The sequence below is a fragment of the Chelonia mydas genome, chromosome 10, assembly GCF_015237465.2.
Source record: "Chelonia mydas isolate rCheMyd1 chromosome 10, rCheMyd1.pri.v2, whole genome shotgun sequence".
Taxonomy (NCBI): domain Eukaryota; kingdom Metazoa; phylum Chordata; order Testudines; family Cheloniidae; genus Chelonia; species Chelonia mydas.
The window spans coordinates 19,956,461-19,969,500 of record NC_051250.2 but is presented as its reverse complement, the minus strand read 5'-3'; the positions used below and the strand labels follow the sequence as shown (position 1 = coordinate 19,969,500).

The 13,040-nt window shown below is 39.8% G+C and overlaps 1 protein-coding gene and 1 long non-coding RNA gene across 2 annotated transcripts in view; one reads left to right on the top strand and one right to left on the bottom strand.

The window, feature by feature from the left end:
* The window catches only part of PDXDC1 (pyridoxal dependent decarboxylase domain containing 1), a 47,952-nt gene that overhangs the window by 20,081 nt on the left and 14,831 nt on the right, over positions 1–13,040 (bottom strand). Inside the window, exons 6-13 of the mRNA XM_007058141.4 lie at positions 8,532–8,721; positions 6,440–6,508; positions 5,454–5,532; positions 4,254–4,338; positions 3,357–3,405; positions 3,154–3,255; positions 2,811–2,936; positions 99–149 (exon numbers count right to left, since the gene is read on the bottom strand). Of these exons, the coding sequence (XP_007058203.2) occupies positions 99–149; positions 2,811–2,936; positions 3,154–3,255; positions 3,357–3,405; positions 4,254–4,338; positions 5,454–5,532; positions 6,440–6,508; positions 8,532–8,721 (751 nt within the window). The remainder of the gene's footprint in view (positions 1–98; positions 150–2,810; positions 2,937–3,153; positions 3,256–3,356; positions 3,406–4,253; positions 4,339–5,453; positions 5,533–6,439; positions 6,509–8,531; positions 8,722–13,040) is intronic.
* LOC122461878 lies at positions 1,842–7,491 on the top strand. The gene is made up of 2 exons (XR_006284105.1): positions 1,842–2,618; positions 7,296–7,491. It is a non-coding gene; the product is annotated as an uncharacterized LOC122461878 (long non-coding RNA).

Genomic DNA, 13,040 nt, shown 5'->3' with positions numbered 1-13,040 from the left:
GGGTCACACATTTTTTAAGATAATTTGTTTCACAAAAATTTTGATATTTAATAACCACCAGTTGCTAAACTACTCCAAGTATTAAAGGCAGGTTGTACCGAAGTTTTAATGAAATCCATGTTCTTCAAGTTTTCCAGCAACCTCTGACTCTAAAGAACAAAGGATAAAAAACAAAGATTTTTTGGTTTGAAATTACTTTTCACGGACAGAGACAACACTAACTCAACATCCGTAAGTGTGAGCTTACATTTACAAAGTTTAAAGTTAGGATGCTACAAACAATAATCTTTGTCTAATTAATATTACTAATATCATGGAATTTCAACAGTATATTATTTAGGAAAATGGTTTATTGTAGGACTCAAACATGTGCATATATGTATACACCTAATCTTTGTAGATAAAATTTACATTTTATTTAGTCCATTCAAAAGACTGTGGATGTATAAATTCCCACATACTAATGGGAGAAATTAGTACCTATGGACTACAGTCAGCCTGTGGATGCATGTATACAGCTCCCATTAACTTCAACTGGGCATTAAAACACCTGAGAAGAATTAGCATCTACGTGAAGAATAGAGGAAGTAGTAGTATAATAACCTATCGGTTATGGTTAAGACTATGTTTTAGTCACGGGTATTTTTAGTAAAAGCACAGACAGTAAACAAAAATTCACAGCCCATGACCCGTCCATGACTTTTACTATATACCCCTGACTAAAACCTGGGGGATGGGGCTGCCGTGAGTGCTCGGGGAGGGTAGCCCGGATGTTGGGGGGCGGGGGCTGGCGGGCTGCGGGTCCCCTGCTGGTGCTGGAGTGGGGGCATGCGGCCAGCTGCGTGGGAACCCAGCCAGTGCGGGAGGGAGGGGGGGGAGGCAAGACAGCAGTGCATGGCCCAGGACCCCCATTGGTGCTGTGGGGGGTAGCAGGCTCCCAACCTTGGTCCACACCTCCCCTGCACAGTAGCAGCAGAGTTTGGGTGTGGGAGGGGGCAGGGGCATGGGACAGCATGAGGCAGGCTCTGAGTGGTGCTTACCTGGGGGGCTCCCCGGAAGCGGCGACATCCCCCTTGCTCAGGTCCTAGGCACCTCCATCCACAGCACTGGTTTTGCAGCTCCCGTTGGCTGGGAACTGTGGCCAATAGGAGCTGCGGGGGTGGTGCCTGCAGGTGGAGGCAGCATGCAGAGCTGCATGGCCACGCCTCCACCTAGGACCTGAGCAAGGGGGATGTTGCTGCTTCCGCGGAGCCCCCCAGGTAAGCGCTGCTCATAGCCTGCCTCACCCTGTCCTATGCCCCAACCCCATGCCCCCTCCCACAGCCAAACTCTGCTGCTGGGGGTGGGGCGGGCACAGTGGCCCGAGACTGCCCCAGCAGTGACCGGTGCGACTGGTGCAGGGGCTGCCTGAGCTGCCCCGAGCCAGGTGCACCAGCTGCTGCAAAAAGTCATGGAGGTCATGGAAAGGCATGGAATCTGTGACCTCCGTGACAAAGTTGCAACCTTGGTTATGGTCAAATATTATACATGAGAGAGACTATCTAGCACACACTACTGTGAATCTCATTGAAGAGCTATAACTTCCAAACAGTTCTTCCCACTTCATTTAAAAAACCCTCAGTACTTCCATTTGGAACCCCTTGTCTCAGTGATTTATAAATTACTATTTATTATTTCCATTACAGTAAGCCTAGAGACCCTCATTGTGCGAGGCTCTGTACAAATACATAGTAAGAGACCTTTCTATACCCTGAACAGCATACATTCTAAATAGAAAACACAAAGGATGGAGGACAGGAATAATTATCTTCATTTACTGATGGGGAATTGAGGCACAGAGATTAAGTGACTTGCCTAAGGTCACACAGGAAGTCTGTGGCATCGCCAGGCACCGAACCTTTTAAGTCCCAATCCAGTGCATAAAACAAAAGGCCATCCTTCCTTTAAAAGTAAAAATACTCAAGGGCTGCCTTGAAAGCAAACTTTACAACTAATTTTAGAAATCTGATTTGATTCCATATCCTCTAGGTAAGTTTTCAGTCTGAAAGGATCCCACTACATCTTTAGATTCCTTTAAATAGTTTTGATAACTAAACTGCTTCTTAAACAATGTCCAACAACAACAAAAAATGTAAAACCTATAAACGCCTACCTGAGTCCTTTTCTAGTGGGCATATTAAGGCGATGCCTTACTGCAAAAAGTGGTGTTTTTTACCTTGAGATAGCGATCTCAATGCAAAATCCCAGTGGAGACAGGAGATGGGTAGTTTTTATCTCAGCGTATCTAGTCAAGGTCTACCCCATACTCCTCACCTGGGTTTTTACCTTGATGTAGCTAGTCAGGGTAAAAACTACCCATAACCTGTATCCACTAGGATTTCCCATTGCAATTCCTAACTTTCTTCTCTCCCCGCAAAGACGACATACCCGAAAAAGAATGCCAATACTGTAGCTGTCAACATGGCTGGTCTTAGTATAGTATGCACTAATATAACACCTTCAGAATATTTGGCAACAATTCTTACTTTATTTCAGATCCGCTGCACTTGTTTCTGAGATGCTTCATCATATTCAGAGATGCATTTAAAATGGTTATCAAAGTGCTCTTAAATAAAGAGGTGAGTAATTATACAGTGCTATTCATGCCCAGATGACAGTAACCAAACCAGACACTGCCATTTAAACTAAATTTCTGTCTGGAGAATGAACTTATTCAAGTAAGATGGTAGAAAGATCCTTAATAAGATCCCCCTGCCCACTCTCAGAAAAGCAAAAGTTTGCATATCATTTGAAGACGAACTATTTCTTACCAGCTGAGATGCATGCTTTATTCTCTCAACAATCCCATCATGTCCCAGGTACTGCAAGGATAGCCACAGGGGCAGGGCACGGAGTTTCTCTACTGGCTGACTTGATGTCAGGCCTGCAGCTAAGGACTAAAGGCAAGAAAGAATACTGTCACTGAATAACTAAAATTTCAACACAATCTGATTCATTCTAACGCTATGAAAGGACAAAACGTGTCACAACATTAAGGATCTTTTGCAACTTATTGTTTCTTTAGGCATCTATAAGGAACAAAGAATCATGTCATGGTTGCAGTTTTGAAGTCTCTAGTATCTAAATGTTCATTCAAAAAAAAGTCAAAGCTACCAAAGAAGGATCCTCATGTCTGTAGAGTGTCACTGCAGGTACTGCTGGGAGACCCAACCAGGAACCCAGAGTAAGAGTCATGCTGTCACATTTTGTTGCAGCCTAAAGAAAAAACATTCAAGTTTATTATGGGCCACCTACATTTTAATTATGTAACAACTTTAAAGTCTAGAGCATTATACTTATGATACACCAGTACATACCAGTACTGAAGAGGAGACATAACCTAAAGCCAAAGTTGCCAAATTCACTCTGGAAAGGAAAACAGTCTTAGCTAAATTAATTATTTACAGCTTTTCTTCAACTAAAAGGTAGCATTTTAATCTTCATTTTAAATATTTCATGCAGTTGTATAAAAGGAGGTCATTGTTGTTCATGTATTTTTTACTGCACATACAGTAGAGATTGCAATTTAATATTCAAGAATTCAGACAACTAAAATTTCATTTTAGTCTAGATATCAGTCCAACTTTTTAGAGATATTAATCCATCCTGTGCTAATTGTACTTCATCAGTAGCATTCTGTCAATAATTTATAGCACGCCATAAATGTATGGTACACAACTGCGTATAGTGGTAGCTCAGGCCAAATAGGTAACAGGCTCTGCTCTGAAGGCCTCGTAGTCTAAAAGCAGGGGCTCCTCTAATAACACTACTTATGCCGTTATTCCTGTTCTCAATCATGCTGCCTATTGCACCAGTTTCCTTAGCCACCACATGTCCTCTACTCCTCTAAATCTCATCTCTTAAAGCACTCCAGCCTCCCTTCACTTCTTCAGTAATCCCTATGAACTGTTACCTTATGTCTTGTCCAAGCACTTCAAAGCAAGGGCAGGCTACTCACATCTATATACTGACTCCATGCCGAGTAATTACATATACATGAATAACCTTTTGCAACAAAAAGTGACATCTGCAGGGCTCTACACTTTGTAGAGTGGCAAATTTATGTTGGCATATAAAACATTTAATAATGGCAAAACACGCAGAGTCAGCTGTGGCCATTAGAGTATGTTAGCTATGGAATTAAAAGTTGCTCCATTATCGGAAGTTTCATTAGTGAATATGATTACACAAGAAAGAAGTCTCAAGTTCTGTACCCTTCTACATGTAGCCACATGTTATACTGCTCACAAAGTTCTTTCAGTCGCCCAAGTTTGTCTGTATGACCTGCTCCTGGCGTACCTGAATTAAAAGGAAAGAAAAGTCACTTTAAATATCAGATGTGTAAGTCAGCAAACATAAACTTTGATTGTGCATTTAACCCTAGACCTACATGAGTAAATAACCCCAAATAGTGTTTAAAAGGTCACCTGCAGGGAGGGAAAAAAGTTTGGTGTCCTCTTTTTTTTTTTAATAAATTAGAAATTCAAGTCTTATCTTCTTGATGGACTCATGAAGAAGTGAAGAGAGAGATCGTGCAATTAGGACATTGGATACCATGGAAGTTCAACGTGATTGACTGAGAATGTGATTTTTATTCATAGTATTTAAAGCTCTTTGTTTTCTTCTTATCTATGTAATTAAAAGTACTTGGGAGCAGGGCTTTGGAGCTGTGCTCCAGCTCCGCTCCAGCTCCAGGAAAAAACCTGCAGCTCCACTGCTCCGGAGCTGCTCCGCGGGCTCTGCTCCAAAGCCCTGCTTGGGAAACTAGATGTCATAAGCATTCAAAAACTCAGCTATTGTGATTAAAAAAAGTTCAATACACCTAATTCATCAAAGAACAACCTTGCCAAAATAAAGAAAACCCTTATTATTTCTAAAGGGAAAAAGCAAACACAGCATTTTCTTCCCACCTCCACTTACCAAAAAAACAAAAAACAAAAACACCCACAACCCTCTTTCCTCACTAAAGAAGAATTTAGATGTTTGCTCAATTATTCATTCAGAGAAAGTTAATTTTTGAATGTAATGGCATGTACAATACGATAGAAAGGTTCTTGATCAGCTCCAGAATCCCATTTTTCCAAAGCTAAGCTATGCTCACTAAGGTACAAACTGCGGCACTCTAAGTCATGCAAGCATGCCCGCGGACATAAACAGAACCACTTTTATGAGTAAGTTCTCATGAATGGTAATAACATTGTACAATCTGGTCCTAAGTCACTCCTTTAAATAACTTCTTGGACAGCTAAATATTATGCAGTCACTATGATATTCTGTATCAAGAAACCGATGATCTACTCTAACACAAGTCATCAATATTATCTACAATTCCAAATTCTAAAAAAAAAAAATAAAAAAAAAATAAAAAAAATTTCTAGGATACTGTTTTATTCCTATCTGCTCAGGATACTTACCAGCATTGGCCACGAGTAATAGTGGCAGCTTTCCAGATTCAATATCGTCTTTAATCAGTCTGTCCAATAAAGCAACATCCTGTCACCAATAAGAAAAAAATATAAACACTGCATTAGACAGACAGTACATAATATGTTCCCGTTGAACTGGAAAATTGGGGTTTCTAAAAGTAGCATAGGATAGTATCCTGACATTTTAAAAGCTGATCTACTGATTAAATTCGTAATACCTTCTTGTCTGAATTTACAATTTCCCCATTTCCACATAGCCACAAAGACAAAATAAGTCAAATACACCATAAATACACAGATAAAGTAGGTGCTTTTAAATTCAGAGTTTTGAATTTACACTGGACATAATTCTACTGAAGAAAACTATTTAATTTATACTCCTTCTCTTAAGAAGCATGGACTCAACAGTACTTTCCAATGCTACAAGTTCAGAATGTCTTTCTATTGACTTCAATGGGAGTTATATTGGATCCTCATATACTTAGGGTTCTTCTTTCAACTCTAAAAATCAGGCTTTTTTTTGTAATACAAACTTCCGCGGACTTTTATCTGTGTGAATCTATTAAAACACAAGGAAAAGTTTAATCATTCATCACAATGGCATACAGCAATAAAAAGAAGTTTAGCGTTCAAGCCTAAACTTCTCCTTTAAAAATTTACCTCAGAGGGTCTACGTATATCCAGGGTCTCAAAACTAGAAAGCCCTTACTGACTGCACCAAAATACATACTGCAGATAATAAGTACAGAGTTCAGGATACAAGTGCTACACGTATTTCTGATTTCATTACTTTTAAGAGATTAAGGCCAATTAATAGCCAATGTTCTGTTACATCTACACCGAGAAAGCTCAGAGGATGAAAAAGTCAAACATTCACCACTCTTTCCTAACAACATTCTCAAATCACTCCTTAATAAGCCTTCTTCAAAGCAAAAAGAAAAGGACAGTTTAAAAAGACAATGCCCAAAACTTACCATCTGATGTTGGGATCCAAACATGGTGTTACAAGGCACGCGGCACATACATGAAAGGGGCAACCCAAGCTGCAATGAGAAAGATGGAATTTGAACAACTCACACATGATTTATGTTAGTTATTTAAACTGCTCACAGAAATACAAGGAGGAATAAAAAAAGCCACTGAAAGAAGCAAACACATAGTGACAGAGGCTCTGCTACCAGTGATTTTCCTTGCATTTTAAAAATGAGTTTTCTGCTAGAACTTATGATCAGACTAAGAGTGGAGAAAAGGAAGAGAGTGAGACCACTGTAAAGTAACAAAACAGTTGTAAAATAACAGTTAGTTTTTAACATGAGTAAGGGGAAGTAGACAATAAGTCAAACCTGGACATTTTTTAGAGTTTGTATCTTATATCAGGGCACAGATAAAACACTAATCTTCACCAGGGAAATGAGGCTGCTCACAATGGACTCAATCCTGCCCAGTCCAGAGCAATTTGGCCTTAATCCAGCAAACATTTAAGCACATGAGTAGTCCGGGGGGGGGGAGGGGGGAGGGTGTGTGTGTGTGTGTGTGTGTGTGTGTGTGTGTGTGTGTGTGTGTGTGTGTGTGTGTGTGTGTGTGTGTGTGTGTGTGTGTGTGTGTGTATTCACTTATGCAAAATTATTATTGCATAGTAGAGAGTTAAGACAAGAAATTTTCATACAATTTGTGCTATATATTGCATGTATTTTTACAACATGCTGTTGTATATAATGTCGGCCTTTTTTCAAAGATTAAATTTAAAAAACACAAATTTCTCTTACTCAGGACCTATCTACAAGCTTGCTATTCCAAGTAAAAATTCACAGTGAGATTACTTTTTCCTAGGAATATTTTTCTGCATCCAAGTTCTTTGAAAAAATTAAAGTTCAACAGTAAATTGAGACATCTTTCACTAACACTTTAGTGATAATACAATTTCAAACAAGAAGCTCGTCATGCAAAAGAAAATGATTATTATACTGAAATGTCTACATGAAACCAGGAACAATCACGCTTTAAAAAAAAAAAAAAAAAAAAAAGATATCAGATACAATTGTTTCATATGAAAAGTTCAGAAAATTCCTCTTTACAACTCTCACATCACGACTGCTGGAATATAAAAACTGTGTGCAATCAGAGATCATCATCTTGCTGTCTAGATGAATATTGTAAACTAGAACCCTATAGCTCCATTCTGGGCTATTATAGTTTATTCCCAATATATTTATGTTCTTTTTTGTGTTTTGGAATTGCTTTGGAATCTTATAATTAATAAAGCAGTCTTACAAACGATAAGATTATGTTTTGTATTATTGTTTTGGCAGATTTTTTGGTTGGCTTCAGGGCACGGTTTCTCCTCCTTCCTTGGCTGGCTTCAGGACAATCTTATTTGCGATTTTCATTTTATTATTCATACATCAGTTGTTACTAACTTTGGTTAAAAGATAAAATTTAGACATGTCAGGGAAGTTGTGCTTAAAAAAAAAAAAAAAATCAGACCATTAGGACAGTACAAGAAAACTTAAGTTCAGTGTGCACGTACACACGCACAAACTCGTAAAACAAACAAACAAAAAAAAACCCCCACCTCTATAAACGCTATTTCTTCCACAAGCCGGGAAGGCAGAGAGAGGAAGAAGGGTATTTCTGTTATTTAACAACTTGGAAGAAGCTCAGGTACCAGGATGATGAAGGCCATGTGAATGCACAAATAAGACTGTTGCAGACACAGCATGTTCAGCCACCTGGGAATCAGAGAGCCTCACTCTGCTCTAAAAGATCGTCTCTGGTTGACAGAGTATCACTGGCAAACTCTGAGTAAAGCCCCACTGACAGCTCAGCCGTGGATGCTCCAGAATGGCGATAAATGAAGGACCTTCTAGTTACAACAGGGATGGAAAGGCAATCCTCCACCCACCCATTAGTCACCCGCAATGGCCCATACAAAAACGTGCTGCTACTGCAACAGACCAGCGTCTACCTGTGAACCTCTAGATCCACTCTCAAAATCTAGCTAGGCTACCACGAGGCATGATGAGGCCTGCAAGTTTCTATATGCAGCAAAGACTCAAAACTACTTACCTGATTGCAGAGAGTTTGGCCCAAGCCTGTTCTGGCTGCAGAACTAATGTATATAACAGGCTGCTTATTATATAACACATTGAATCCTTCTACTGTGTAGTCTTCATAGCAAGAGTGAATAACAAGCCTACAGACTTTTAAGAGACCTTCACGATCATCTTCATGGTAATAAGCTGACCCATTTTCATACCTGTAAGACAAACAAACAGAAACAGTCCCAGTTCAGTTACTGTGTGTAAATACTAAGCAGTTATAAAAGTGCTTTCCATCTCAGGCTATGTCTACATATAGGGAGATGTCTACCTATGTCTACACATATGTAGATACACTGGAGAGTAGGGATAGGGGCCAGAGTGACCAAGACAAATTGGAGGACTGGGCCAAAAGAAATCTAATGAGGTTCAACAAGGACAAGTACAGAGTCCTGAACTTAGGAAGGAAGAATCCCATGCACTACTACAGGTGGGGACCAACTGGCTCAGCAGCAGTTCTACAGAAAAGGACCTGGGGATTACAGTGGATGAGAAGCTGGATATGAATCAGCAGTGTGCCCTTGTTGCCAAGAAGGCCAACGCCATATTGGGCTGTATTAGTAGGAGTACTGCCAGCAGATTGAGGGAAGTGATTATTTCCCTCTATTTGGCACTGGTGAGGCCACACCTGGAGTATTGCATCCAGTTTTGGTCCCCCAACAACAGAAGGGATGTGGACAAATTGGAGAGAGTCCAGCAGAGGGCAATGAAAATAATTAGGGGGCTGAGGCACACGACTTACGAGGAGAGGCTGAGGGAACTGGAGTAATTTAGTCTGCAGGAGAGGAGAGTGAGGGTGGATTTGATAGCAGCCTGAAGTGAGGTTCCAAAGAGGATGGAGCTAGGCTGTTCTCAGTGGTGGCAGCTGACAGAACAAGAAGGAATGGTCTCAAGTTGCAGAGGGGGAGGTCTAGGTTGGATATTAGGAAACACCATCTCACTAGGAGGGTGGTGAACCACTGGAATGGGTTACCCAGGGAGGTGGTGGAATCTCCATCCTTAGAGGTTTTTAAGGCCCAGCTTGACAAAGCTCTGGCTGGGATGATTTAGTTGGTGTTGGTCCTGCTTTGAGCAGGGGATTGGACTAGATGACCTCGAGGTCTCTTCCAACCCTAATATTCTATGATTCTACACTACCGCGGTAAGTCGACCTACGCTACGCAACTCCAGCTATGTGAGTAACGTATTAGGAGTCGATGTAACTTAGGTTGAGTTACCGCGTGGTCTACACTGTGGGAGGTCAACGGGAGAAAATCTCCTGTCGACTTACCTTACTCTTCTCGTTGGGGGTAGAGTACAGGGGTTGAATGGAGAGCGATCTGCAGTCGATTTGGCGAGTCTTTACTAGATCCGCTAAATCAACTGCTGGTGGCTCGATCTCAGAGCATCGATCCCTGCTGTAATGTAGACCTACTCTCAGATACTCTGTGAAGAAGAGGTACATCAGCATAATCATTGACCATATGAAACTGACGCATAGAAAGGCTAAGTAATTAGCCCAAGACCATAGTCAAAATTAGACCTCAGGAATTCCTTGCTTCCAGTCTTCTGCTTTGTCCCTGCTATATTACATTTATTGATTTAAATAGCATCTGAAACAAAAGTATCCAAGTGCTGTTATATGTTAGTATGTTCTGGCTCCTCATTAAATTAGAAGCTCTATTAAACCCCAGAAGATTAGAAATAAAACAAAGCCAAGATAGAAATCAGATGAAGGGCAGATCGTTAAGTCTAGTTTTATAAGGTTTTAATTTTATCTCCCCCATCCAGTCCAGGGACACATCATTATATCACAGGAGTGTGTGTCTCCAGGAGAGAAAGATTATGAAAAAGAAGATTCAGTGGATCATGATTCTGACACAAATAATGGAAGTGACCTTTGGAGAGCTAAAGAGAGGGTAACGGAAAAAAAGAAAAGAAAAAATGTATTTACTAAGGATAAGGGAGAGCACAGTAAACTATGTTGGCACACACCGAGATAAGTAACTATGAAGCCTACTTTACATTCTATTTCTATTTACAGTTACAACAAAGTAGATGAGGGGACTTGGGCAAGAAAACCACTCTTTAAAATCCTCAAAGTTTGCGAAGATATTTTCTCAGACTTAAATGCACTTAGTAAAGCCACCAGATCATAAAATGTAGATGGAAACATTTGCGGAACAGGAAAGATTTTTCACTTTTTAAAAATTCTATTATAAAAAAACCTCAACAAGTGGGTATGGCTCACATCTATAAGAATCATAAGAGTCAGTGAGGAAGATGCAACATGATGCAGTTTCAAAGCAGAATCCTGTAAAATCAGAGTGAAAGAGACTTTTTTTAAAATAGAGTTAAACGTGGACAGGATATTGCAGACTTTAGTATGAAGCCACTACCAAACAAATCCATAATACCCAACGTTACTCATGTCCTGTTTTAACACTCCTTGAAATACAAACAGACAGACTGCCATTTAGTGCAGTTTATTTAGTACACTGCCATGTCTACTACCTAGGAAGTTGGACTACTGGACTACAAATTTGTACTAGCAGTTAATTTGTTTTTCTCTTTCTGAACGCAGGATTTCAGCTTCAGCAGTGATATGCACACTAATGTTTAAAAGCCAAGAAGAGACAACGGTGGAATTAGGTATCTAATAAAGGTATGTCAGTTCCAGTGTAAAGAAATATAGCCACCTAACTAAAATGAAGGGACAACAGGAGGAAGAGTAGTACAGGTCTGGATTTATTAAGTGACATGGAAGTTGGATTTTTGCTACATCATTATGTCCAACATGTATGTCAATAGTCCTGAATAACCTAAAAGTCGCTCAGTCCATCCCTCAGCTTAAATTTTTAAATCCTGCAGCATCCAGCCTCACCATAAATTACCCAAATGACTCCTAATGAGTGACATTCCATCATGCTTTATGGTAGCCATCAAAACTTTTTGGAGCTGAACTATAAGGTAAGCTAAACGTATTTTTAGAAACATTTTAAAAATTATTCATAGACTCTTTTGGATATACCATATAAATGCAGTTGTAAAACAAAAAATATACCACTCATCTTACCCTACACACCTGTTCCAAGGTCCAGCAGGTATTCACGCTTGATGTGAAATCACTGCTGCAGTACATATTAGGTGTCAGAATGGGACCAACTGCTCCTCTAAAGACTGGGTATTAGGACCATCAATACATAAACTGTCAAACAGATGGATTTCTGCTTAACCCATCTGCATCTCATCTTTGAGTCATGTAATCTAGCCTCATATCCATGTACAGTTTCAAAAACTTTTTAAGACACACAAGAGTTTACTAAATAGCTAAATACAGATATTCATTCATCTTATGTTCTACCAACTAGAGAATGCTGATTATATTGGCTCTACAGAAGATCCATTTGTCACTGTGTGCAGCTAAATCAAGCCCTCATTTATTATATATAGATGGGGATAATTTGTAACTTTAACAGCTCTATGGCTGGATCAGTTTTAGTTATTTCCTTTATCGCTTCATCAGTTAATTTAATGAGAAGTCCGTGCCTTATTCCTTCCTCCTACAGGAAGGCTCAAATGATTTGATATTGAGACATCTAATGGACAATATATCCTTTTCACATAAGACTAAGATTCCCATTAGAAGCCCCCAAAACCTAAAGAAATGTTGTGATATTAAAGTGAAACAGTTCCCGACTAAATTTGTTTTAAATTAAAGCTCCCTTCAGATTCTTGGTGTGTGCTCATATAAAAGCCCTGAGTATCATTAATTTCCCCTCCCCTTGCTAACCTGGCTTTTATTGTACAGAATATTTTAAAACTCCGTTTGCAGACACTCACAGCTAATCACACCTCTGCGTAAATCTGCTTTGTTGTACCATTCATCTTTGTCAGTGCTCTAGACAATAATCCTATCAGGAAAGAGACCAGTTATCAGTTTGTCACTGACCATCCACTTCATACAGCATATAATAGCCATATACGACAATAGCCAATGCTTTCATGGCAGGGGACTGGCATACGCCATTCTCTTTCGAGCCAGTCAACACAATTTCCTGTCAAGGGTTCCACTGAACACCATGTGGTATCCCGATTACCATTCTTGCTGTCTGCAAATTAACATCCTGTATTTTACATCATGTCCAAACCATGTTAGTCCAGGGTTAGTCATTCAACCCAGGTTTCAAGAACTGCAGGGATAGGGCATACCTCTAGATTACCATTAAATGAGATATCAGCGAAGCTTTGTCCCACTCAAAAGTTATTTCTTTACCAAATGGGAAATATTTCCCACATTAGCAGCTGCCAGATTTCCATTTTAATCTATAAATCAGCCAGCTCTGGCACCACATACATTAAAGCATATCTCAAGACTAAGGCACTTTGAGGAAGAATCTTACATGAAATTAAGCCATACAAGGAAATAACCTAGCTGTTGGATTAAGTTTCTTTGCAAATGAAGTATTTCTTGTACTTTTCTTTCCCCTCAACTCAT